This window comes from Spinacia oleracea, chromosome 4, assembly GCF_020520425.1.
Source record: "Spinacia oleracea cultivar Varoflay chromosome 4, BTI_SOV_V1, whole genome shotgun sequence".
Lineage (NCBI taxonomy): Eukaryota > Viridiplantae > Streptophyta > Magnoliopsida > Caryophyllales > Amaranthaceae > Spinacia > Spinacia oleracea.
Window position 1 is genome coordinate 8,180,389 of NC_079490.1, and position 23,401 is coordinate 8,203,789.

Below are 23,401 nucleotides of genomic sequence, written 5' to 3' on the forward strand. Positions count from 1 at the left end.
TGGCCCAATTGATATTCAATTGGGAGCCCAAACACCTACCATTCTATCATTCCCAATGAGAAAAGAAAACAATCTCGAGTATATCAAATACCAAAAGGTTTTATTTAGCAATAAGAGTAAAATCTTCATTTACACCACAAAAAATAAAAGGTTGAGCTATAATTTAGCAATAAGAACAAAATATTCATTTGCACCCAAAAATAAAAGTTTAGCTAGAATTTGTGTAATTGTGTGTATATAATAAAAACTATAGAATTAATCTCATAGTTAATCATCTTATTAAGTAAATGGAGACAATTATCCATGCCTTAATTCTCTTGAGCGTTGTTGCATCCCATATCATAATTCTATGTCATGCTCAAAACACTACCTTGATCACCCAAACATGCAACCAAACACCAAACTACAACCTTTGTGTTTCAACATTAACCTCGGACCCGAAAACACGTTACGCCAAAGATATGAGGGACTTAGCCATTATCATGGTGCTCCATGCTAATGGTATCGCAACCAAAACTCAAAATCATATCTTCGGTCTTATAAGGAACCGTGGAATCGCCGGACTGGAGAGGCAACTCCTTAACAATTGTTATCAAAATTACTCCACAATCATCACGAAAAGGCTTATAGAAACTGTAGAAGATTTGTCAGCCAAAAAGTACGACTTTGCTCGAGATATGATGAAAGATGTACAACGTAGTGTTAATGTTTGTGAGGGGAGCTTTGAGAAACCCGTCAAATCTCCCATATCGGTAGATAATAAGGCTATGTTTGAGATTTCTGGAGTTGCTTATGCTATTGTTTCTTACCTAAAGTAGTAATAATGTAACATAATATGTATTACGTCTTTTGGTAAACTAGAAGTTATTTGAATAGTATTGCTACGTAGAAAAACAAAGACTTATAGTAATTTGGTTTTCCCAGTTCAAATGAACATGTAAAAAAGAATAAAGTACATTTTCTTTTTGTTTTGTGGTCTCAAGTGAGGGTAACATGGAGAATATTTCATGTTCAAATAAGGAAATAGGACTATAATTATAGGACGTCCGAATTAGAAAAAACATAATTATAATTTTGGGACGGAGGGAGTACGAAATACATTATTCACATATATTACGTATATCACAATCACTAATTATAAATTTCACCCAACAATAGTAGTCCCCAATAGGACAATTCTAATTACAAAATTATGTGGTTAGCCAAATATCTCTTCCACAACTAGATTTATCAATCGGGTCAATTAGGTCGAGTTTGGGTTGAGTATTGGCTCACCTTAGGCCGAGTGCGAGCTATAACGAGTCAAAAGGTGTTTCACATGTACTAATCCAAAGTTTCGGGATTCGATCAACTCAACGGGTTTTGAAAAAATTATTTTTTTTATTTATGTGTACGGTTATATTTTTATTTTCAATTTGAAATGAAAAATGTCATAAAATTAACTCGTTAACAAAGCGTTTGCAGTTGCATGTTTGCCACATATACAAGTACAACAAGGCCCATATCAATTACTCCGTAACAAATAATTCATCCATTTATTTTTAGGTGCAATACCTCTATTTTCACACTTGTTAATGCAGAAATTAAAACATTAATATCTTTAATAACCAATAAATATTGTTTTATAAAATGTTAATACCTTGAAGTGAGTATATATTAAAACTCACGTGACTCTATTTTTCTTAAATATCATCAAAATAGTCAAGATAGTGAGTGTAATACTTACTCCATCTCTTTTTTTTCTTTACGTTTTCCTTTTGGGTGTCCTAAACTGTTCTTTACATTTCATTTTGTATCACATAAATATTTTAATATTCTATCAAAATTTATGTCCAGTGATTATTTTAACCAATTAAATTCATTGGGTCGTTTAATCTCTCACACTTTTTCATTGAGACATTAAAATTTTCTCATTTTCTCAATATCGGAATTTTGATAAAATGAAAATATTATTAATAAACGTAATTGAAGGAAATAGTGCCCTTGGTCCAAGTATGCATTCAATGTTAAGTCTAATAAATGCGGTTCAGTATTAATTAACAAGTTAATAATTCAGTGAGATCAAGTGAGCTGAATGCCTAGCTAGAGGCCGCTTCAGTTCAAGTGGAATTAATGATATTAATCCACAGCTTACTCTTGACTGAACTCGTAGGGTCACACAAATAGTACGTAAACGGATCAAGTATTTAATGGCATTAAATACTCTATATGGATATTCGGAATCGACGGATCTTGGTTTCGGTGGGAGCTGAGATCGTCACAAGCAAGAAATGAATACTCCGGAAACGATGATATTGCCGGAAACGGAAATATGGATCGTATCGGAAATATAAATGTTATCCAAGTCGTAGATGTTGCCGGAAACGGAAACATGGTACGTATCGGTAAATATTATCGGAAATGGAAATATTGCCAGAATCGGAAATATTGCCGGAAACGGAAATATTAAATATTTGTTCGAAGCGGAAATTAATTCTGGAATCGGAAATATTAAATATTGTTCGTATCGAAAATGAATTCTGGAATCAGGAATTTAATCGGAAGCGTATCGTACGAATTAGCATCGGACGAGGCCCAGCACGAAGCCAGGCCATCGCCCAGCGAGCCGCAGGCGCCAACGCACGCCTCGACCAGGCCCAGCGCAAGGCCAGGCCCAGCCAAGGGCACGCGCGCGCGAGAGCACAGCAGCGTGGGCCGAGCGTTGTGCGCCTGGCGTGGGCTGCAAGGCTTGCGCGGGTGCACGGCTCGTGCAACGCTTGTGCGAGAATCCTAATCCTATTGGAATTCGTGCAAAGATTAAATCCTAATCCTAATAGATTGATTTTGTTATTTAGAGTCCTAATAAGATTCTAACTAGCAAATCCACATCCTAGTAGGATTACAATTCCTTTTCCATACCCCTATAAATAGGTGCCTAGGGTCACAATTTATGGGTACGATTGAAGTATTCAAAAGGGTAAGTTTTGAAAGAAAAATTCAGCCACACTCTTGCAAACACATAGCCGAAATTCCTAAGCACCTTAAGGGCGATTCTAGTTGGTCTAACTTGAGGCGGATCCGGACGTACTGTGGACTATCTACGGAGGGACGACATTTGGAGTCCTAAAGACTTGTTCTTGTTCGGTTCGGGCGCAGCTAGGGAAGGCACGCTACAACATGTATGCATCTATTCTATGCTAAATGATTATGTGTAAATAATATGCTTTCCCTGCTTTATGGTTTTTCCGCATGATTTATGTATTGTCATATGTATCATAACCTAACAGTGGTATCACGAGCCTCTTATTATTTTCATAATCTAAATTGCATAAACATGGTTAAATATTACAAATTTGCAAGAATTAAAAGGGGTGATTAATTTTCTTAATTGTTAATTAATTGCAAATTACGTTTATTTAATTATATGTACGCAGTTTTTTCGGCAGAATGTTCGTTACTCAACCAAATCGAGTGATTTTTGTGTCAATTCCGCATGTAAAAGCCATTCTAAAATTTTGACAAAAACATTATTTTTCGCCGAAACCCAGAATTCCCAAATTCGAAGCCTAACTATGACTTTTCAGAGATTTTAGTTTTTCGAACGCAAAATTTTGTAAATTTAAGATGTTAAATTAAATATTTGCAATTCTTGTTGATAAATCTTGAATTTTTTATTGACCTACTGTATATGTTTAACAAGTTTGAATGCCTAGCCTTGTTAATTATGCAATCTAATTTGTAATTATGATTAATTTGTTGAAATTCGAATAATTTAGAATTGATTTGATTTTCATAATTAATTAATAATTTAATTAGATACATATGATTAAAAACCACCATAAAAATTGTTAATTTGTGTTAAAATTTAAATTTTAATGACCTAGATTTGAATCCATGTTAATCGGAAATTAATTAATTAATAAATTTTTTGATTTTTCGCCCTAAAATTATGAAATTAATATGTTTTATTAATTTGTCATTAATTTTGAATTAAAAATTTAAAATTTTTATGCGACTCGCTCATAAAACTTGCACGCACAAAGCAATGGTCGCTACGTGCTACCCTTAAGGGGTGTTGTATAGTGCGGACATGCGACGACGAGCAAGGGAGCTCGTCGCCCATGCGGTACGAATGCAGCGAGCAAGGGCATGGTGCACGAGCACAAGGCAGCAGCCCTGCCTTGTGTCGTGGGCTGTGTGCGATGGGCGAGTGGGCAAAGGCGAAAGCAAGGCACGAGCAGTCGCGTGTGGGCAGCAAGCGAGCTGCGCCACAGCGCGCACTGCCTCGCGCGCAGCGAGCGCGCAGCGAGCGCCTGCTCGCATGCTACTGCCTCGTGCGATGAGCGCAAGCTCGCGTGCGACGAGGGCAGGCGCGCAGCGAGCCAGAGGCCAAGCGTGCCTCGGATGCCTTGCGATGGAATGCAGCAGCAGATGCGACGCAGCGCATGGGCTGCGCGCACATGGCCAGCGATGGCTGCGTGCGTGTGGCCTATGGCTGTGCGTTGCGTGGTGATGTTGCGTCACGATTAGATCGTTCTTAAAATTTTAATTTGAAATTTTCAGTTTACGTAATTTTAATTAATTTTAAAATTAATAATTTAAATTATTTTCTTGGATTTTAAGTTTGAATATTATAATTATAATAAATTTCATTTATTCTACTTATTTTACTAAAATTAAAATCATGAATTAATTTAAATACGACTGAAAATAAAATAAAATTTGTGGATTCAATTATAAATTTATATGAGCTTTAAATTTTAATTAAATTTGTATGTTTCCGGTTAGACTAGAAATACATTTTTATGTTTAAAATTAGTAAAGCATATGAATTTATTGGTTTAAGTGGGAGCCCTTTTAGTCATAAACTCTTGATTAGGTCTACAAATCCTTAAGGTTAAAACAACTTGATTAGAATTAATAAGCACTGAATAATTTGTAGATTATTGGTGCCCTTGATTAATTGCTGCAAATATTTATGTGATGCATAACGTGTTTTACTAACCAGCTATGTGGGCCATTCATGATAATGAATGGGTGAATGGTATATATTGTATATGTACTGTTTTGCAAGTTATGAAGTGACTAGTATGGCCCAAATAGGATAGAAAATATGGTCTGCGTACCATTAATTTGAATGTAATTGGTCTAATGCACCAAATTTGTTTTTCAATTTAAATATGGTCTGCGTACCATCAAATAGTTGTAATTAGTTTAATTATAGCTTATCCTATTTGAAGAAAATGGCGCCTCCCACGGTGAAATTCAAGACGAAGTTTCCATTTTCAAGACGGATTTTGAAGTTGAAGCTTCAAGATGAAGTCTGGCCATACTAGATCACATTTATCTTATGCATGTTTTAAGTTATTTATTGCTTTTAAATATGTCTTAAATATGCATGAGATCAAAGCTTGATTATGTTGCATGATTAAGGATTTTAGTTCACTTAAAATCTAACCAACATAGTAAGAGCCTTAAGTTCCAAACTTAAAAATTGAGTTAAAAGGTGCCATGCCAAAATATACACTTGCTTAGATATCCTTTACATCAATCTAGTAATAGTTTTCGCTCAGCGAGGTGTTACTTATTGGTCCTAAAGGGGCAAGGTACACAAATAATTGTGGGTACATGTTAGTTTTGGTGAAACTCAACGATATAAGTAAGGAGTCCTTTTATGTCGTGGCAAAATCGATAGGTTTACCTAATAAGTTCTTAGACGTACCTATCAACCAAGAGTAGTTTCTAGACTATTAGCAAAAGGTTTTTGCTTACCTAAGATGTTTTAGGATTAAGTCGACAAACTGTGCTTAATTCTTCAATGATTTTAGAATCTTGGAATCATTTTATTCACACCTGCCGGAACACATAACTTGAATAAAATGCTTAATGAACATTGAATTATGCATGTATGCTAGTATTTAAGTTTATTAAGAGAAACTGTGAATGGTTATTTATTTGTTTATTCTTTTCAATTGTAGTTTTAACTATGGCAAACAACAATCAAAACATCATCATGGGTTCTGAGCTTATGGTCAAGCTGAACCTGACAAATTTTCTTGAATGGGAAGCTAAGCTAGTTGAAATAGTCAGACTCAATGGACTTGAGTATGTACTATTACATCCCATGCCAAGCTACTATGCCAGAGACATGACCCCTGAAAGATTTTTCGCCTGGGATGCGGATCTCAAAAAGGTTATGAGTCTCATGCTGAACAATATCCCTGATGAATGGGCTAGAAGGTTTGTAGCTTATGAACCTTTTATGCTCATCAAGAATCTGAGGGATATCTGTCGTGGAAGCACGGAGGACAGGGACCTGAACGTCCATGAGTTGATTGAATCAATGTCTGGTCTAAAGGTTAGTTCTCCCAACAGGTGTTATAGGATGGAAGTCCTAGAAACACATGTTCAGCTCCTTCGCACTAAACAGAGGGTAGGCGTCCCACTAAGGTTCCATGTGGATCTTATGCGTTCATATTTTGATCGCCTAAGTCTACTAGGAACGCCAATAAGCGAAAGGATGGCAGTCTCTATCTTGCTCAATTCACTACACAGTGGGTTTGGTCGCTTCAAGCAACTATACCTAAGTGAACCAAGAGACGAAACAGTTGCAGAATTTGTTCACCTTGTCAGAAAGGCTGAGATAATACTGGACTGTGAAGCCAAAGATTTACTCAAGGCTAGAGGGAGACCGTTCAAGAAAAGTGGAAAGTCCAAGGGCAATGCTAAATCAAAGCAGGACAAGTCCACATCAAGCTGTCTTTATTGTAATGGAATGGGCCATTACAAAAGAGAATCTCCAAAGCTAAAGGAAGATCAGAAGAACGGAACAGTCGTTCCATCTTCAGGTATTTTCGTTATAGATTGTATACTTGCTAATTCAACTTCTTGGGTATTAGATACAGGTTGTGGCTCACACTTATGTTCTAATCCACATGGACTAAGAAGAAGTAGAAAGTTAAGCAAGGGTGAAGTCGACCTACGAGTGGGAAATGGAGCACGGATTGCTGCATTAGCTGTAGGAACTTATTATTTGTCGTTGCCCTCTGGGCTAGTTTTGGAACTGGAAGAGTGTTTCTATGTTCCAAGTCTTACTAAAAGCATCATTTCAGTTTCTTGCTTAGATGCTAAGGGATTTTCCTTTTTAATAAAAGACAATAGTTGCTCGTTTTATTTTAAAGAGATGTTTTATGGATCTGCTAGATTAGTCAATGGACTTTATTTATTAGATCACGACAAACAAGTTTATAACATAAATACCAAAAAGGCCAAAAAGGATGATTCAGATCTCACCTATCTGTGGCATTGTCGATTAGGCCATATTAACTTGAAACGCTTAGAAAGACTTCAAAAGGAAGGAATTCTAGAACCATTTGACTGAGAGGATTATGGTAAATGCGAATCATGTTTACTTGGCAAAATGACAAAGCAACCTTTCTCTAAAGTTGGAGAAAGAGTAAATGAACTATTGGGTTTAATCCATACAGATGTATGTGGACCAATGAGTACAAATGCTAGAGGTAGTTTCAGCTACTTTATCACTTTCACTGATGACTTCAGTAGATATGGTTATGTCTACCTAATGAAGCATAAGTCTGAATCCTTTGACAAATTCAAGGAATTCCAGAGTGAAGTAGAGAATCAATTAGGCAAGAAGATTAAGGCACTGCGGTCTGATAGAGGCGGTGAATATCTGAGCTATGAATTTGATGACCATCTGAAAGAATGTAGAATTCTATCAGAATTGACTCCTCCTGGAACACCACAATGGAACGGTGTGTCGAAACGGAGGAACAGAACCTTGCTAGACATGGTCAGGTCAATGATGGGTCAGGCCGAACTTCCAATAGAATTTTGGGGACATGCACTAAATACAGCTGCACTCACTATAAATAGAGCTCCGTCTAAAGCTGTTGAAAAGACTCCATATGAGTTATGGTTTGGAAAGCCTCCAAATGTGTCTTTTCTTAAGATTTGGGGATGTGAAGTATACGTCAAGCGATTAATTTCAGACAAACTTCATCCAAAATCTGACAAATGTATCCTTGTGGGCTATCCAAAGGAAACAAAGGGGTATTACTTCTACAATACATCTGAGAACAAGGTGTTTGTTGCTCGAGATGGTGTCTTTTTGGAGAAAGATCACATTTCCAAAATGACAAGTGGGAGAAAAGTAGACCTCGAAGAAATTCGAGTCGAACAACATACTCTAGAGAATGCTCAAGATGACATTCAGGATGAAACTCAGAGATCTTTAGAAGTATCTGGTGAGAATCATGGTCAATCTAGAGATGTAACCCCGCGTAGATCGCAAAGATATAGATCTCAACCGGAAAGGTACTTAGGTATTTTGACGAACGAGAGCTATGACGTTCTATTACTTGAAAGTGATGAACCTGCGACTTACAAACAAGCTATGACGAGCCCTAGCTCCAAGCAATGGCAAGAAGCCATGCAATCTGAATTAGACTCCATGTCTGAAAACCAAGTATGGGATTTGGTCGATTTTCCAGATGGCTACCAAGCCATTGGAAGCAAATGGGTTTTCAAACTGAAAAAGGACAAGGATGGAAAACTTGAAGTTTTCAAAGCTAGATTGGTTGCAAAAGGTTACAGGAAAGTCCACGGTGTGGATTATGATGAAACCTTTTCACCAGTTGCAATGCTAAAGTCTATTCGGATAATGTTAGCAATCGCTGCATATTACGATTACGAAATATGGCAGATGGATGTCAAAACTGCTTTCTTAAACGGCGTTTTAACATAAACTGTGTTCATGACACAGCCTGAAGGTTTTGAGGATCCAAAGAATGCTAAAAAGGTATGCAAGCTAAAGAAATCAATCTATGGATTGAAGCAGGCATCAAGGAGCTGGAATATACGTTTTGATGAAGCAGTCAGTGACTTTGGTTTCATCAAGAACGCAGACGAATCTTGTGTATACAAGAAGGTCAGTGGGAGCAAAATTTATTTCCTAGTATTATATGTCGACGACATATTACTTATCGGAAATGACATTCCTATGTTGAACTCTGTCAAGATTTGGCTTGGGAAATGTTTTTCGATGAAGGATCTAGGAGAAGCACAGTACATATTGGGCATCAAGATTTACAGAGATAGATCTAAAAAGATGATTGGACTTAGTCAAAGCACTTATATCAATAAGGTGCTTGATAGGTTCAAGATGGCAGACTCCAAGCGAGGCTACCTACCCATGTCTCATGGAATAACTCTAAGCAAGACTCAGTGCCCAAAAACACTTGATGAGCGTAGACGAATGAATGGGATTTCATATGCATCATTGATTGGTTCAATAATGTATGCTATGATATGTACACGCCCGGATGTTGCGTACGCACTCAGTGCTACGAGCAAATACCAGTCAGACCCAGGAGAGGCGCATTGGACTGCTGCCAAGAATATTCTGAAGTACCTGAAAAGGCACAAAGATGACTTCCTGGTCTATGGTGGAGATGATGAATTAATTGTTAAAGGCTATACGGACGCAAGTTTCCAAACCGACAAAGATGATTTCAGATCACAGTCTGGGTTTGTCTTCTGCCTCAACGGAGGTGCAGTAAGCTGGAAAAGTGCTAAGCAAAGCACCATTGCGGATTCTACAACTGAAGCGGAGTACATTGCTGCACATGAAGCAGCAAAGGAAGCTATATGGCTAAGGAAGTTCATAGGCTAACTTGGTGTAGTCCCCTCCATTAAAGGACCAATAGCCCTGTATTGTGATAATAACGGAGCTATTGCACAGGCAAAGGAGCCTAGACACCACCAGAGAGTCAAGCATGTACTTCGTAGATTTCACCTTCTACGAGAGTTCGTTGAAAGAAAAGAAGTCGAGATAAGCAAGATTGGAACTGATGACAACATATCAAATCCATTGACTAAACCTCTGCCGCAGGCGAAGCACAACTCGCACACTGCAGCTATGGGAATCAAGCATATTGGAGAATGGCTTTGATATCCTTGTTTAATGTTTTAAAGTTTTAGAGTTTAAATCTTTGTAAAACATTATTGGTTAATCATTCACAATAAATGAATAAAATTCATTTTTCCATTTAATTTGTGGTTTATTAAATGATGAGTCCCTTCAATTTGACGATATATTCAAGATAGACTGCCAGGACCAGTCCTGTGACTAAGAAATGTCTATCAAGTGAACTTGAATGTCAAAGGTTGAAAATGGTCCCTAGTCGGAGTTTTCTATAAAATTGGACGCATAGAAAACGTTAGACGACTAGAATGCAAGATGACTAGTAGTTCTGTTTCTTGAACTATGTGGACATGGCAATGTCATAATCATTTGCATAGATACTTACTTTGGGAAGACTAGTATCGGATAGACCTATGAAACTTTACTGTAAGAGATGAAAATCTGTCATAAGTAAATTTCATTAAATTATTAGACACTAAATCCTCAATACCTGAGTGATTTGAGATTACTTGTTTGAGAACTGGTTGCTTTGACGTTGACCAACCGTCGCACCGTAAAAGGAGGCTATAAAGGCAACGCTCAGGTAATCACCTATCAAACGAAGTCTAATCTCAAGATCGCAAGATTGGGATTGTCCTCCCATAAATCGGGATGAGATGCTTAAAAGTTGTACAAGGCCACTCGGAGAGCTAGAAACTGTGAAATGCATGGTCGTGCTCGGATGAATCATAGGCTATACTATGATTATCTGTTTATTTGATCAGTTGAACTCTGAAACCGAGAAACACCTATGGACATAATAAGGATGACAACTCTTACCTTATGTTCAAGAGCAAGCATCGAGCGACAAAGGAATTAGGAAATGCACACTTGTCCCTAAGGACAAGTGAGAGACTGAAGGAAATAGTGCCCTTGGTCCAAGTATGCATTCAATGTTAAGTCTAATAAATGCGGTTCAGTATTAATTAACAAGTTAATAATTCAGTGAGATCAAGTGAGCTGAATGCCTAGCTAGAGGCCGCTTCAGTTCAAGTGGAATTAATGATATTAATCCACACCTTACTCTTGACTGAACCCGTAGGGTCACACAAATAGTACGTAAACGGATCAAGTATTTAATGGCATTAAATACTCTATCTATGGATATTCGGAATCGACGGATCTTGGTTTCGGTGGGAGCTGAGATCGTCACAAGCAAGAAATGAATACTCCGGAAACGATGATATTGCTGGAAACAGAAATATGGATCGTATCGGAAATATAAATATTATCCAAGTCGTAGATGTTGCCGGAAACGGAAACATGGTACGTATCGGAAAATATTATCGGAAATGGAAATATTGCCAGAATCGGAAATATTGCCGGAAACGGAAATATTAAATATTTGTTCGAAACGGAAATTAATTCTGGAATCGGAAATATTAAATATTGTTCGTATCGAAAATGAATTCTGGAATCAGGAATTTAATCGGAAGCGTATCGTACGAATTAGCATCGGACGAGGCCCAGCACGAAGCCAGGCCATCGCCCAGCGAGCCGCAGGCGCCAACGCACGCCTCGACCAGGCCCAGCGCAAGGCCAGGCCCAGCCAAGGGCACGCGCGCGCGAGAGCACAGCAGCGTGGGCCGAGCGTTGTGCGCCTGGCGTGGGCCGCAAGGCTTGCGCGGGTGCACGGCTCGTGCAACGCTTGTGCGAGAATCCTAATCCTATTGGAATTCGTGCAAAGATTAAATCCTAATCCTAATAGATTGATTTTGTTATTTAGAGTCCTAATAAGATTCTAACTAGCAAATCCACATCCTAGTAGGATTACAATTCCTTTTCCATACCCCTATAAATAGGTGCCTAGGGTCACAATTTATGGGTACGATTGAAGTATTCAAAAGGGTAAGTTTTGAAAGAAAAATTCAGCCACACTCTTGCAAACACATAGCCGAAATTCCTAAGCACCTTAAGGGCGATTCTAGTTGGTCTAACTTGAGGCGGATCCGGACGTACTGTGGACTATCTACGGAGGGACGACATTTGGAGTCCTAAAGATTTGTTCTTGTTCGGTTCGGGCGCAGCTAGGGAAGGCACGCTACAACATGTATGCATCTATTCTATGCTAAATGATTATGTGTAAATAATATGCTTTCCTGGCTTTATGGTTTTTCCGCATGATTTATGTATTGTCATATGTATCATATCCTAACAGTAATTTGCCTTGTTTAAATAAAAAATAGAGGACTCTCAATGCACATTAATTAATTGTTAAAACACGTGCAAAATACTAAACGTAAATAACTAAAAGAGACGGGGGTATAGTTATAGTGCTAGATACTCCCTCCGTATTTTAAAAAAGAGATACATTTTCCTTAAATGACCGTATTTTAAAAAGATATACACTTTCCTTTTTTGACATATTTTAGTCTCCACTTCCACTTCCAATTATATTAATATTTCTCTCTTTCTTGTGATCCAACACTTACTCACATTATCTTTTTAGTATAATAAATAATTCACCCACTAACCTACTTTTATCTTATTTTTATAAATTCAACTCACTCTTCTAAAACTATGTACAGATCAAAGTGTATCTCTTTTTAAAACACAGAGGGAGTAATAGATACTGCCTACAATTACTTTGCATTCCGTTGCAACTATAAATGAAAGGAAATACAACACTCTATGAGACTAGCCATACAAGCCTTGAATACAATACTCTATGAAAGAAAATACAATACTCTATGTTGGTGGATTTGGTGGAGAATTCACCTTTGGAGGTCACAGGGTCGAGCCCTTTCAATTGCAAAATGCTTGGAAGTGACTCAAACGAAGACCTGCGTAAGTGGACTGGTTAGACATAACTTGACTTTGTTTAGTAGAAAAATTACACGAAAGTTGACTAGCCATGACTTGGATCATCCAAAATGGGATCAGTTTGTAGTGAACTTTATTAGGAATAACGTGGTAGATACCTCACTAAGCTAGTGGCTATTGCCGTGTACGCTATGCGCTTTGATTCTTCTCTAATCGATCATTCAATCTCTACCATGGAAACTTGGGGAAATCAGAAAAGTCTACAGCCTTTGTAATTATCTTCACTCTCCAATCTTTCTATTCACCATTATCGTGTTTAACTTAAGGTACTTCCTTTCTTTCTGCACTAATTTTGTACTTTTTATTTTAATTTTGATCAATTTTTATTTGGAGTATCCAATTGAATTTCAGTTGTAGTTGGGTGATAGGTAACATGGAAAATCGCACATTCTTCTGCCAAATTTTCTGTTAATTGTTGATTTTAGCTCAAAAATCAGGGAATACCCATTTGAATTAGTTTGCTGCAGTAAATTTTTTACTTGGTATGTGAAAAGTTCTTGATTTTAAGTTCAGATTGATTATTTAATACTCTTTGATAATTAGTTTTCAGCATCAATCGGTAGCAGTGATTTCTTATTTGGTGTATGAATAATTAAAAAAAAGTCATGCTTTTAAGTTCAGATTTATTCTTTGATATATAACATCAATTGGTAATTTGTTGGGTAAATGGGGTTTTTCTTTGTGGCAGTAATTTGGAATATGAGAAAAAGTTCCTGCCTTTAATTTCAGTTTTGTTCTTTGATACCCTTTCTGAGTTATTTTCTAGCATGAATTGGTGTTTTGTTGGGTAAATGGGTTTTGCTAGGATTGGAGTTTCTGGGATAGAATTCATTTTCAAAGTTTGATCATCAACCGTGAATTCATGATTTAGCTTCTGCTTCATGGAATATCTGTAATCAACTTGTGATGATATAGAGCATAATTTTCCAATTCAACCCTCTTTTTATACAGGAACTTCTATGTCCTTCACTCACAGCCACAAAGGCAAACAACTGCCTACATTTATAGCTGACAACTTCAACTCTCTCGATGAGGTTTGCGTTGTTATTCTTTGCTTTTTTGACATTTTTTGCAGTTTAATTTGGTTAAATTTGTATGAAAATTGCTAGCCTACTAGGATTCTGTTCCTTTTCTTCCATCTTCTCTTATTTAGGAGTGGGGTGGAATATGGAGTCATTGTTGTCTATACACATGTTTATGTTACGTATTGAATTTTCGTATTTTGCTTCCAGAAGAATGGTCCTGTCTAAATAAGCTACTACCTTAAAAGTTTGCAAATTAACAGAGTACTCAAGAAGTTATTCCATTAATGTACTTGACACTTATCAGGTTGCCAAAAGTAAAGCCAAGTTCGTTTCCTTGTATCCTGCTGAAATTTGAATTGAGTAACTATACAGCCTATGTAGAAAAGGATCCAAATTTCCATTTCCCCCATCAAGTACGACTTAGGTAGTTGTAAGTTTATAACCTTGTTCCCAGTTTTTCCAACCACCTTCTCCAACCTTTCTATTTCGTCTTGCTAGGCAATTTTTTTTTCCTGTTAGTATATTCAAATAATTTAATCCTACCTTTCAAATCCTGAGAATTCTTGTGCTTCATATCTAAATTCATGTTGACAACTAATTGTTTTGTTGAATGCCTTACTATTATGAAATTACATATAGTCGTAGTTTTGCTAGTAGCATGAACTTATGCTTCCCCTTTCTAATTTGATTTTCTAACATGTATTTCTTAATATGCTTCTAGAATGAAATGAGATGTTATGGTCTGATTTCCAGGTTACAGCGTCTCTCAGAGAAGCTGGCCTCGAGTCATCAAATTTGATACTTGGTATTGATTTCACAAAGAGCAACGAGTGGTCGGGTAATATTCTTATCTAGCCGGATGCTTTTTTTTTTTTTTTACTATTTCAGTGGTTATCTACTTCTAAATGACTTATAATCTTGAATGACTCAAGGGAAGTATTCATTCAATCGGAGAAGTCTTCATGCAGTCGGTCGTGATCCAAATCCTTATGAGAAAGCTATTTCTGTAATTGGCCGAACATTATCTCCTTTTGACGATGACAACTTGATACCTTGTTTTGGATTTGGTGACGGTTGGTTTTCATTATTCAGAGTTGATATATGATTCTTCTATTTTTCTATACATTTCTACGTTTGACTGCTAATTGCTTCTTTTCCTCTAAATTGTCTATTTTTAGCCACAACCCATGATAGAAGTGTATTTAGCTTTTATCCTGATCACCGACCTTGCAATGGTTTTGAGGAGGTGCTCGCACGATACAAAGAAATTGTTCCATACATCAAGTTATCAGGTTTGTCAGGACCTTAATTTCCTTCACATTGTTACCTAATGGTTCTTAAAATGCTGAATAACATAAAAAGAACAGAAATTGAATTCACATTGTGTCCCTTGTCTGATCAAGCTTCCAAAATTGCATCCATTAAAGCAAAGCCAATTTAAATTATGCGGAGTACATTTCTGCTAAAAACTGAAAGTCTGAAACTAAAAAAATGAAATAACCACCATCATGGTCCTCTTTCCAGACCGATCCATCGAATAATGAAGAATACCGTCACGCATTAAAAAGGACCATTTCCCGTCAACTCAATTCTTCCACTAAATAGGACTATTTTCCCTTGCCTTTCGTCGATCTAATGTTAGAGAGACTCACCCAGCATAAGTTTTTTAGTTTTCTTGATGGATACTCCAGTTTTTTCCAAATCCCCATAAACCCGGAGGACCAAGAGAAAACCACTTTCACATGTCCCTATGGTACTTATGCTTATAGGAGGATGCCCTTTGGGCTATACAATGCATCGGGAACCTTCTGAAGGTGCATGATGAGTATATTCGGTGACATGCTTGAGGAGGAGATGGAAGTGTTCATGGATGATTTCTCGGTCGGTGGTGCTTCTTATGATGAGTGGCTCCTCAATTTATCAAAGTGTCTTGAAAGATGAGAGAAGGTTCAATTGATGTTGAATTGAGAAAAGTGTCACTTCATGGTACAAGAGGGAATTGTCCTAAGGCACAAAGTATCCCATCATGGTATTGAGGCGGTCAAGGCAAAAATCGAGGTCTTTTTAAAGCTAACTCCACCAATCAATTTGAAGGGTGTTCAATCTTTCCTTGGGCATGCGAAGTTTTATAGGAGGTTTATCAAGGATTTCTCCTTGATTGCAAGGCCCCTCACTAACCTCCTTCAAAAAGAGTCTGAATTTCACTTTGATGATGCTTTCCACGATGCATTCAACGATGCTTTCCACGATGCATTCAACAAGCTCAAAAGTGCATTGACCTCTACTTCCGTTGTCCAAGCGATTAGTTACTTCCCTTTGAGCTCACGTGCGACGCAAGTGACCAATCCATTGGACAAGAAGCTCCATGTCATCTAGTATATGTCTAAGACCCTCAATTATGCTCAATCAAATTACAGCACTACGGAGAAAGAATTCTTGGCTTGTCCATGCTTTTGAAAAATTCTGAACCTACTTGCTTGGCTCCAAGATAATTGTCTGCACCGATCACGCAACGATCTGTTATCTCATGGCCAAAAAGGAAGCCAAACCTCGGCTCATCCGTTGGATTCTATTGCTTCAAGAATTTGATATTGAAATCCAAGACAACAAAGGGGCGGAGAATGTGGTTGCCGACCACCTTTCTCGTCTTTAGCTTTATGATGGTGCAACGAATGATTTGCCAATTGAAGATGCTTGCGTGATGAGGCTTTGTATATGGTGGAGAGCTCATCCTTACCTTGGTTCGCTGATCTTGTGAATTTCATGGCTTGTGGGGATATCCCCGATGATTTCTCTACTCAACAACGACGGAAGTTGAAGCACGACGCCAAAAAGTACATATGGGATGAGCCCATATTGTACAAAAGAGGGTAGATGGACTTTTGAGGCGGTGTGTTCTCAATGATGAGGTCGGTAGTGTCCTTCATATGTGTCACTCCTCCCCTTGTGGAGGGGACATGGGTGGGGATAAAACCGCCTCTAAGGTTTTGCAAAACATGCTTTGGTGGGCTACTATTTGTCGTTATGCATGAGCCTTCGTTAAATCTTGTGATAGATGTCAACGAACGGGGAACATCTCCAAGCGGCATGAGATGCCTCAAACTCCTATCTTGGAGTTGGAAGTGTTCGATGTTTGGGGCATCGATTTTATGGGACCCTTTTCCCTCTTCTTTTGGGAATCCTTATATTCTTGTGGCCGTTGACTATGTCTCAAAGTGGGCAAAAGTCGTTGCCTCACCCACTAATGATCATAAGGTGGTCCTCAACCTATTCAAGAAGATCATTTTTCCGCGATTTGGGGTTCATAGGGCCTTGATTAGTGATGGAGGATCCCACTTTGGTCATGGGAAGTTCCAAGCCCTTTTGCGGAAATATGATGTGCTTCACAAGGTTGGCTTGGCCTATCATCCTCAAACGAGTGGTCAAGTGGAGGTCACTACTCGTGAGCTCAAGCCTATCCTTGAGAAGACGGTTGCGAAGAACCAGAAAGATTGGACAATCAAGCTTGATGATGCCTTATGGGCATACTAGACGACTTTCAAGACCCCAATAGGGATGACTCCATACAAGTTTCTCTATGGCAAAAATTGTCATTTGCCGATTGAGCTCGAACAGAAGGCCATGTGGGCCATTAAAACTCTGAATTTTGAGCTGACTAGTGCCGGTGAACAACGCCTCCTTGATCTACATGAGCTTGATACAAGCTCCGCATGAATGCTTATGACTCGACTAGCATCTACAAGGCTAGTATCAAGAAGTATCCGGGAGGGGGAAAATGACTTGAATTGGGACTAAATTGATTATTGCCATACGAATTTCCCACATTCCCTTGATAAGCCCCCTTGAGAGCTCCCTAGAAATTGACCTTGACCATATTTATAGCCCCCACCACCTTGATGGGTTGGACTATAATTATCTTGATTGTTGTGAGTTTGATAACCAAAAGTCCAAAACCATATGGTTGACTATAGGAACCTTGGTCTTGAAAGCCTTGACCCTGATAATTACCTCGATTTTGGTAATCAAAGCCACCACCATGGCCTTGATACCCTTGGTTTCAAAAAATTTATCCATGGAGAGCATTATGGGAACCTCTAGGACTTTGTTGACCGCCACCAAATCTACACATTCAAAGCATGCACACATTCCACATCATATTCATTTTCAAAAGAAGTCTCATGCTCCGAATAAGAAACATTATGCAATAAAGGATACATAAATGGAACATGATCATATTCTCTGCACGAATAACAATATGTGGAATTTGAAGGCATGGTGTTATAGGAGATTACCTTGCCCTTCCCCTTGGTGAGAAGGATGACCGACGGAGGAGGGAACGTTGATGGAGATGGAGCTCTTTCAAGCTTCTCAATTGTGTTTGCTTGCTCCAATGCATATGCCGATCCCTTGCCGTCATCATGGCGACCTCTACCATAATACCATGGTGAGGCACTCACGTTGGTACTCCTTGAACCGATCTCACGCCTCAAACAAAGATTCATCCCTCTTTTGCTCAAAGGATTGGATTTTGTTTCTATATTCGGCCGTCTTCCCGTGGGAGTAGAACTTGCTCAAGTACTCGACTACTCGTGACCTCATTCCAAGTCTTGAGTGAGTTTGGTTTGACCTCCTTGTCGAGCCAATCACTTGCTCTTCCTACCAAAGAGAACCGAGATAACTTGAGGCGCACGTACTCCGATGTCACCCCATTGTGGTTGATTGTATCACAATAATATTCGAATTGCTTGAGGTGCTCATGCGGAGACTCATTGGCCTTGCCACAAAACGGGTGGCTTTGAACTAAAGAGATTAAAGCCAGACGAATCTCGAAGTTGTTTGCATTGGTAGTAGGGGCTTGAATGCCACACGTCGCTTCAAAGGCCCCCGATATCCCAAGATTTTTCACCGGTAGTGACATGCTCTCTACGGTAGGACTAGGAGGTTCTTGTTCGTGGGAACTCTCACGTAGAGCCTCAAACCGATTGGTTCTAATTGACCGAGTTCTTATCCTTCTCAAGTTCGTCAAGATCTTCTCAATTTCGTTATCAAACGGAATGAGAGGTCTATGGCGCGCGGCGCGCCCTACCATGATCTTGCATACGCAACTAAGAGAAACATTAGCAATGACTAGCACAAATGAAAACATGAAAGAAAAAGTAAAACTAGACTCGATTTAGAAAGATAGACTCAAAAATCAACTACCGTTCCCCGGCAACGGCGCCATTTCGATAAGGGGTTTTCGTGTCGTTAACCTACGCACTATATTGATTATAGTGGTAAGAATAGGGTCGTCCCAAGAGAACGGAGGATCGAGTTTAACAAACTAATTATGAGTTGCTGTATTGACTCGCCTCGTTTTCTCTCCCATGCTTCCCAAAAAAGCTCCTCGGATTTTGTCAAGAAATTCTGGAATTTTAATTTTCTGGAAAACTAATACATCACCTTTTCGGTGGAAACAGTTTGAGTGGCGTTATTTGTGCCAAAAATAAGGCATTAGAATTTATAGGAGTCACAGGTTTCGTCTCTCTGACTTGGAGAATAATTCCCACTTTGAAGATATCCATAGTTGAGGGGTCTTTTCTTAAGGTTGAAGTTGATAATGCTGCTTACTGTGATAAGAAAAGTAGGTAATAGATGGAGGTTTTGTGATAATTTTGCTTTGGTAAGAATTCGACGCTTGTTTTTAGGGGGTGGAGTGAACAGATTTAATAGCCAACACATAGATGGAGGTTTTGTGATAAATAGGAATTTGACGCATTTGTTTTCAGGGGTGGAGTGAACAGCTTTAGTAGCCAACACAATCTCCTACTGTGATGTAGGGTGAGAAGAGACTCAAGAAAGGGGTCTTATGGTGTCTTTAATTTTTCTCTAGAATAGCCGTAAAAGATCTCCAACACAGTCCCGTTGCAATTGGCCTAGACCGCATATGACATGTTGAGCTATAACACATAATAAATTTCCCGGAGTGTAGAGGGGAAGAGATATATCAAGGAGGAGTGTGCAATGAGAGCTATTAAGAAGAGTCAAGCAGGACTGTTTTATTCACCTTAAATAATACTCAGGTCTACCAAAATCAGATACGGGTTATTAAGCAGGTTTTAAAATAGTTTGGATTAGTTCAGAGAAGAGACTAATAAGTTTAGATGAGTTCAGACTAGGTCTATATATTTAGATTAGTTCTGTCCATTTGAGATAAGTTAAAGGTGAAAACTGAAAGCCATAGCAGGTTCCTGCTGTATGTAATTACCAGAGTGAAACTTTTAAAGTATAGTGTACCTCTTTATCTGTTCTTGGAGTTCTAGTTCTAGGCTTCTTGGAAAACATGAGTACTGGACAATAACAGGAATATGATCTTGGTTCTCATGTAAATGCATTTTCTTTGCAGGCCCAACCTCATTTTCCCCCATAATAGATGCAGCAGTTGACATAGTTCAAGGCAGCAACATGCAATATCATGCCCTGGTCATCATCGCAGACGGGCAGGTCTTTACCAGATTTTGCCTTGAATCAGTATTTTGAGAACGTATTCTGGCGCCTCTCACTTTTCTCTTTAATAATATTATCGTGGACATAGGTAACCAGGACCAATGATTTACCACCTGGAAAGCTTAGTCCTCAAGAACAAGCAACAGTCAATTCCATTGTCGTTGCCAGGTAAAAATTCTGATATCTGAGTATCTGACCACAACCAACCAAATGGGATCCATAAAAATTAGCCTGCCTAACTGTTCCAATGGTATTATGATCAGCAATTATCCACTTTCCATTGTGCTGGTTGGTGTGGGTGATGGACCCTGGGATGCCATGCAGAAGTTTGATGACAATATTCCTCAGCGGGCTTTTGACAATTTTCAGGTATCCAAATTGTGAATTTCTTTGCAGATTATCAGATTACTTGGCATGTACATTGAACCAATGTTTTGAATAATGAGTAATTTAGGTTTCCTTGAATAACTGGTGATCGATTGTTTCAGGCATCTTAAAATCTCCCCTCGGGTTGTGGGTTCAATTTTTCCCTTCTCTGTGGAAAGTGGGTGTGGGGTGTTGCAATTGTCTGCGATACTTCTCTTGTTTTTATTTATTTAGACATCTGATATGAGCTGCCAAATTAGCAGTTGAAATTCGGCTAGCAACAATAACGTAAGTGTGCACCCAGTGCCCAACTGTAGAAACACAAAACATATAATTTATACTGAGAAGTTACATTGAAACAAAAAGTATCATCTTGAGAGGTAAAGAAGTAATATTCTGTATGATGCTAGGAAATGGTAACTACAAGACTTCCGTGCATAAGCCAATATAGGCAGATAGATGAATAAAAACCAAACACAAAAATGAGATAGAGAAGTTACAAACATGTCAATATTTTGGACAACTCTTCACCTTAAACTAATTACTCGTTCTAGTTTGAATCCAGTCAGATGAGGCTCACAAGAGCAAACCAAGAAGATCCAGTTTTTATCTATCAGGTCGGGGAAACAGGGCCAGTCCGGTTTTACTAGGTTATGACTACTCCTTTCCCCTTCAAAAATCTTCAATATAGGCATAGATAGAGGTAGCAAATGGGAGAATTCTTGGGACATGAGTCGGGTCCTTTTGGGTTGGGTAAGAAGTCATTCAGTTTGGGTTTGGGTTTGGGTTTGGGTTGAGGGGTTGACTCGCTTCTAGGTATATTGCCAATTAGCTTATTATCAATTTCATTCATATGCATTTTCAAGTTGGGTTAGGTCTTTCGGGTCACGTTGTTTCGATCATTTGGGCCGGGTCAGTTAGCCAAATCTAAATATAGCTCACTAGCTTAGTCATCTCCCTTCTCATTTCTTTGATTTGTGTATGCTCAAAGTTCTACTTCTGACTATCTTATTTTCTGACGGAAAGTAAGAAAATATGCATGTCTTGTATGTTGACAATCTCCCCCTAATATCTGCTATCATGTTATGTAGTTTGTCAACTTCACTAAGATCATGTCAGAGAACAAGGATTTGTCAAAGAAAGAAGCAGCTTTTGCTCTTGCTGCATTAATGGAAATCCCATTTCAGTACAGAGCTACTCAACAGCTTGAATTTAACAAGTACGACTTAAAACTTTATCTTCTTAATGTTTGTTAACAACATTCAAAACAAGAACATGCCCCAAAGTCTGAAACTTTGTTTGCAGTAAAACTGTAAGCGGTGGGCCTCTAAGTAGGCCACTTCCTCCTCCACGTGAAGTGATAGATCATGATAATTCCGTTAAACAAGTTGTTGCAGACATGAGAAGTTCTTCCTCTGTTGAACCACCGGATTCCAATATTCCCTTCGATCAGGTATGCAAAATAATCTCATACGTAAAATCTTCATTAGAATTTTATCTGTATGTTGACTTGCGTGAAGTTTACTCAGACCTATGTTTTTCCTTTAGTGTTGTCCGATTTGCTTGACAAATCCAAGAAACATGGCATTTGGATGTGGTCACCTGGTATGCATTTGCTTCTACCTCTTTTATGTAAAACTTCACATATTGCTAGCAGTGGCGGTTCTTCATTCTGGCCTGGGTGGGCCCGGCCCTCCAGGCGAAAAATTCCGTAGTGTATTTTTAGTCTCGGCTCCTCCTAAAATTTGAATATAACTGTATAACTTTCATACTATATTGTTTAACTATTCTACCGGCCCCTTTAGTAAAACAGGTCAAGATCCGCTACTGATTCCTAGCATTTTCTTTCTTGTTGATTTTTTCTTGTTTTGGGGTATCATTGACTTGATTTTTCATTGTTTCTAGACATGCAAGGATTGTGGAGAAACACTCCCGCTATGTCCTCTGTGTAGGAAGCCCATTACAACACGCGTGAGACTGTATAGTTAAGAATTCTCATCAAAGTGTGCTAGAGTTCATCGCGATAATGCCACAATATGGTATTTATCTGTAATATTTGTAGTAATGATGCAAGGAAACAATGTCATGTTTGTTGTGATCAATGAAATTGTTGGTATGTCAACACCAATTTACATTGTAATGCCGAGGCTTCAATGCAGCTCGCAGCTTAGAGTGCTTCCCATACAAATATTCATGTACATGTCTCTCTGTTATTTGTCTAGCATGCTAGTATTGCACCAGCTTCATCTTCACGTAGCTCTGACATGGCCTTGAACTTCGGGGAAGGATGGGCTGGATACCCGAACCAATAACATCAGATCGGGTAACCGTTAACCCATACTTCGGGTAACCAAACTTTTGGATCGGATACCGGGTATGTGTTATGATATCCAATTGGTAAAGATAGACTTTATAACTAGATTATTGTATTATCATTCATCACTAAATACCAACTTTAGCACATTTAGGATTTTAAACTCTTGGGCAAAAATATTTAAATTGGAAAATACTTTAAAAAATGGCTTATCGAATAGTTATCGGATACCCGTTATTTGTAAAACAATATCTGCAAGACCGCAACCATACCCAGTACCCGAATTTCATAACACTTGCCCAAACCAATATCAGGTGTCCACTCTTCCGGATTGGATACCGAATCAGGTTTTGGGTTTTTCGGATAGTTTGAATTGGGATAACGCAGCGAAAAAGGCAGGAAACAAATGGTACTCAATACTCA

The 23,401-nt window shown here is 38.5% G+C and overlaps 2 protein-coding genes and 1 non-coding gene across 4 annotated transcripts; all 3 read left to right on the top strand.

Annotated features, from left to right (window-relative positions):
- The first annotated feature begins 252 nt into the window (after window positions 1–252).
- LOC130459516 (cell wall / vacuolar inhibitor of fructosidase 1-like) lies at window positions 253–967 on the top strand. The gene has a single exon (XM_056826940.1). The coding sequence runs from the start codon at window positions 288–290 to the stop codon at window positions 816–818; it is 531 nt and encodes a 176-aa protein (XP_056682918.1). The 5' UTR covers window positions 253–287; the 3' UTR covers window positions 819–967.
- A 10,892-nt stretch (window positions 968–11,859) lies between these two features.
- LOC110800999 (E3 ubiquitin-protein ligase RGLG3) lies at window positions 11,860–22,910 on the top strand. 2 transcript variants are annotated; one of them, XM_056843721.1, is made up of 12 exons: window positions 11,860–12,014; window positions 13,739–13,821; window positions 14,566–14,650; window positions 14,745–14,885; window positions 14,991–15,104; window positions 20,198–20,295; window positions 20,387–20,466; window positions 20,562–20,667; window positions 21,756–21,883; window positions 21,970–22,117; window positions 22,213–22,269; window positions 22,570–22,910. In XM_056843721.1, the coding sequence occupies exons 2-12, from the start codon at window positions 13,747–13,749 to the stop codon at window positions 22,651–22,653; spliced, it is 1,116 nt and encodes a 371-aa protein (XP_056699699.1). In that variant the 5' UTR covers window positions 11,860–12,014; window positions 13,739–13,746; the 3' UTR covers window positions 22,654–22,910. The 2 variants fall into 2 exon arrangements, with proteins under 2 accessions (XP_056699699.1, XP_021862004.1); XM_022006312.2 differs by lacking the exon at window positions 11,860–12,014 and adding an exon at window positions 12,824–13,053.
- LOC130460403 (small nucleolar RNA R71) lies at window positions 18,249–18,354 on the top strand. Its single transcript, XR_008920279.1, has one exon. It is a non-coding gene; the product is annotated as a small nucleolar RNA R71 (small nucleolar RNA).
- Window positions 22,911–23,401: the final 491 nt, after the last annotated feature.

Excerpts from the sequence above, each read along its gene's own strand:
- LOC110800999 (XM_056843721.1), top strand. The coding sequence starts at position 13,747 with ATGTCCTTCACTCACAGCCACAAAGGCAAACAACTGCCTACATTTATA. Across the intron at positions 14,886-14,990 it reads TTGTTTTGGATTTGGTGACG|CCACAACCCATGATAGAAGT; the intron begins GTTGGTTTTCAT and ends GTCTATTTTTAG. Across the intron at positions 20,668-21,755 it reads GGGCTTTTGACAATTTTCAG|TTTGTCAACTTCACTAAGAT; the intron begins GTATCCAAATTG and ends CATGTTATGTAG.
- LOC130459516 (XM_056826940.1), top strand. The coding sequence starts at position 288 with ATGGAGACAATTATCCATGCCTTAATTCTCTTGAGCGTTGTTGCATCC.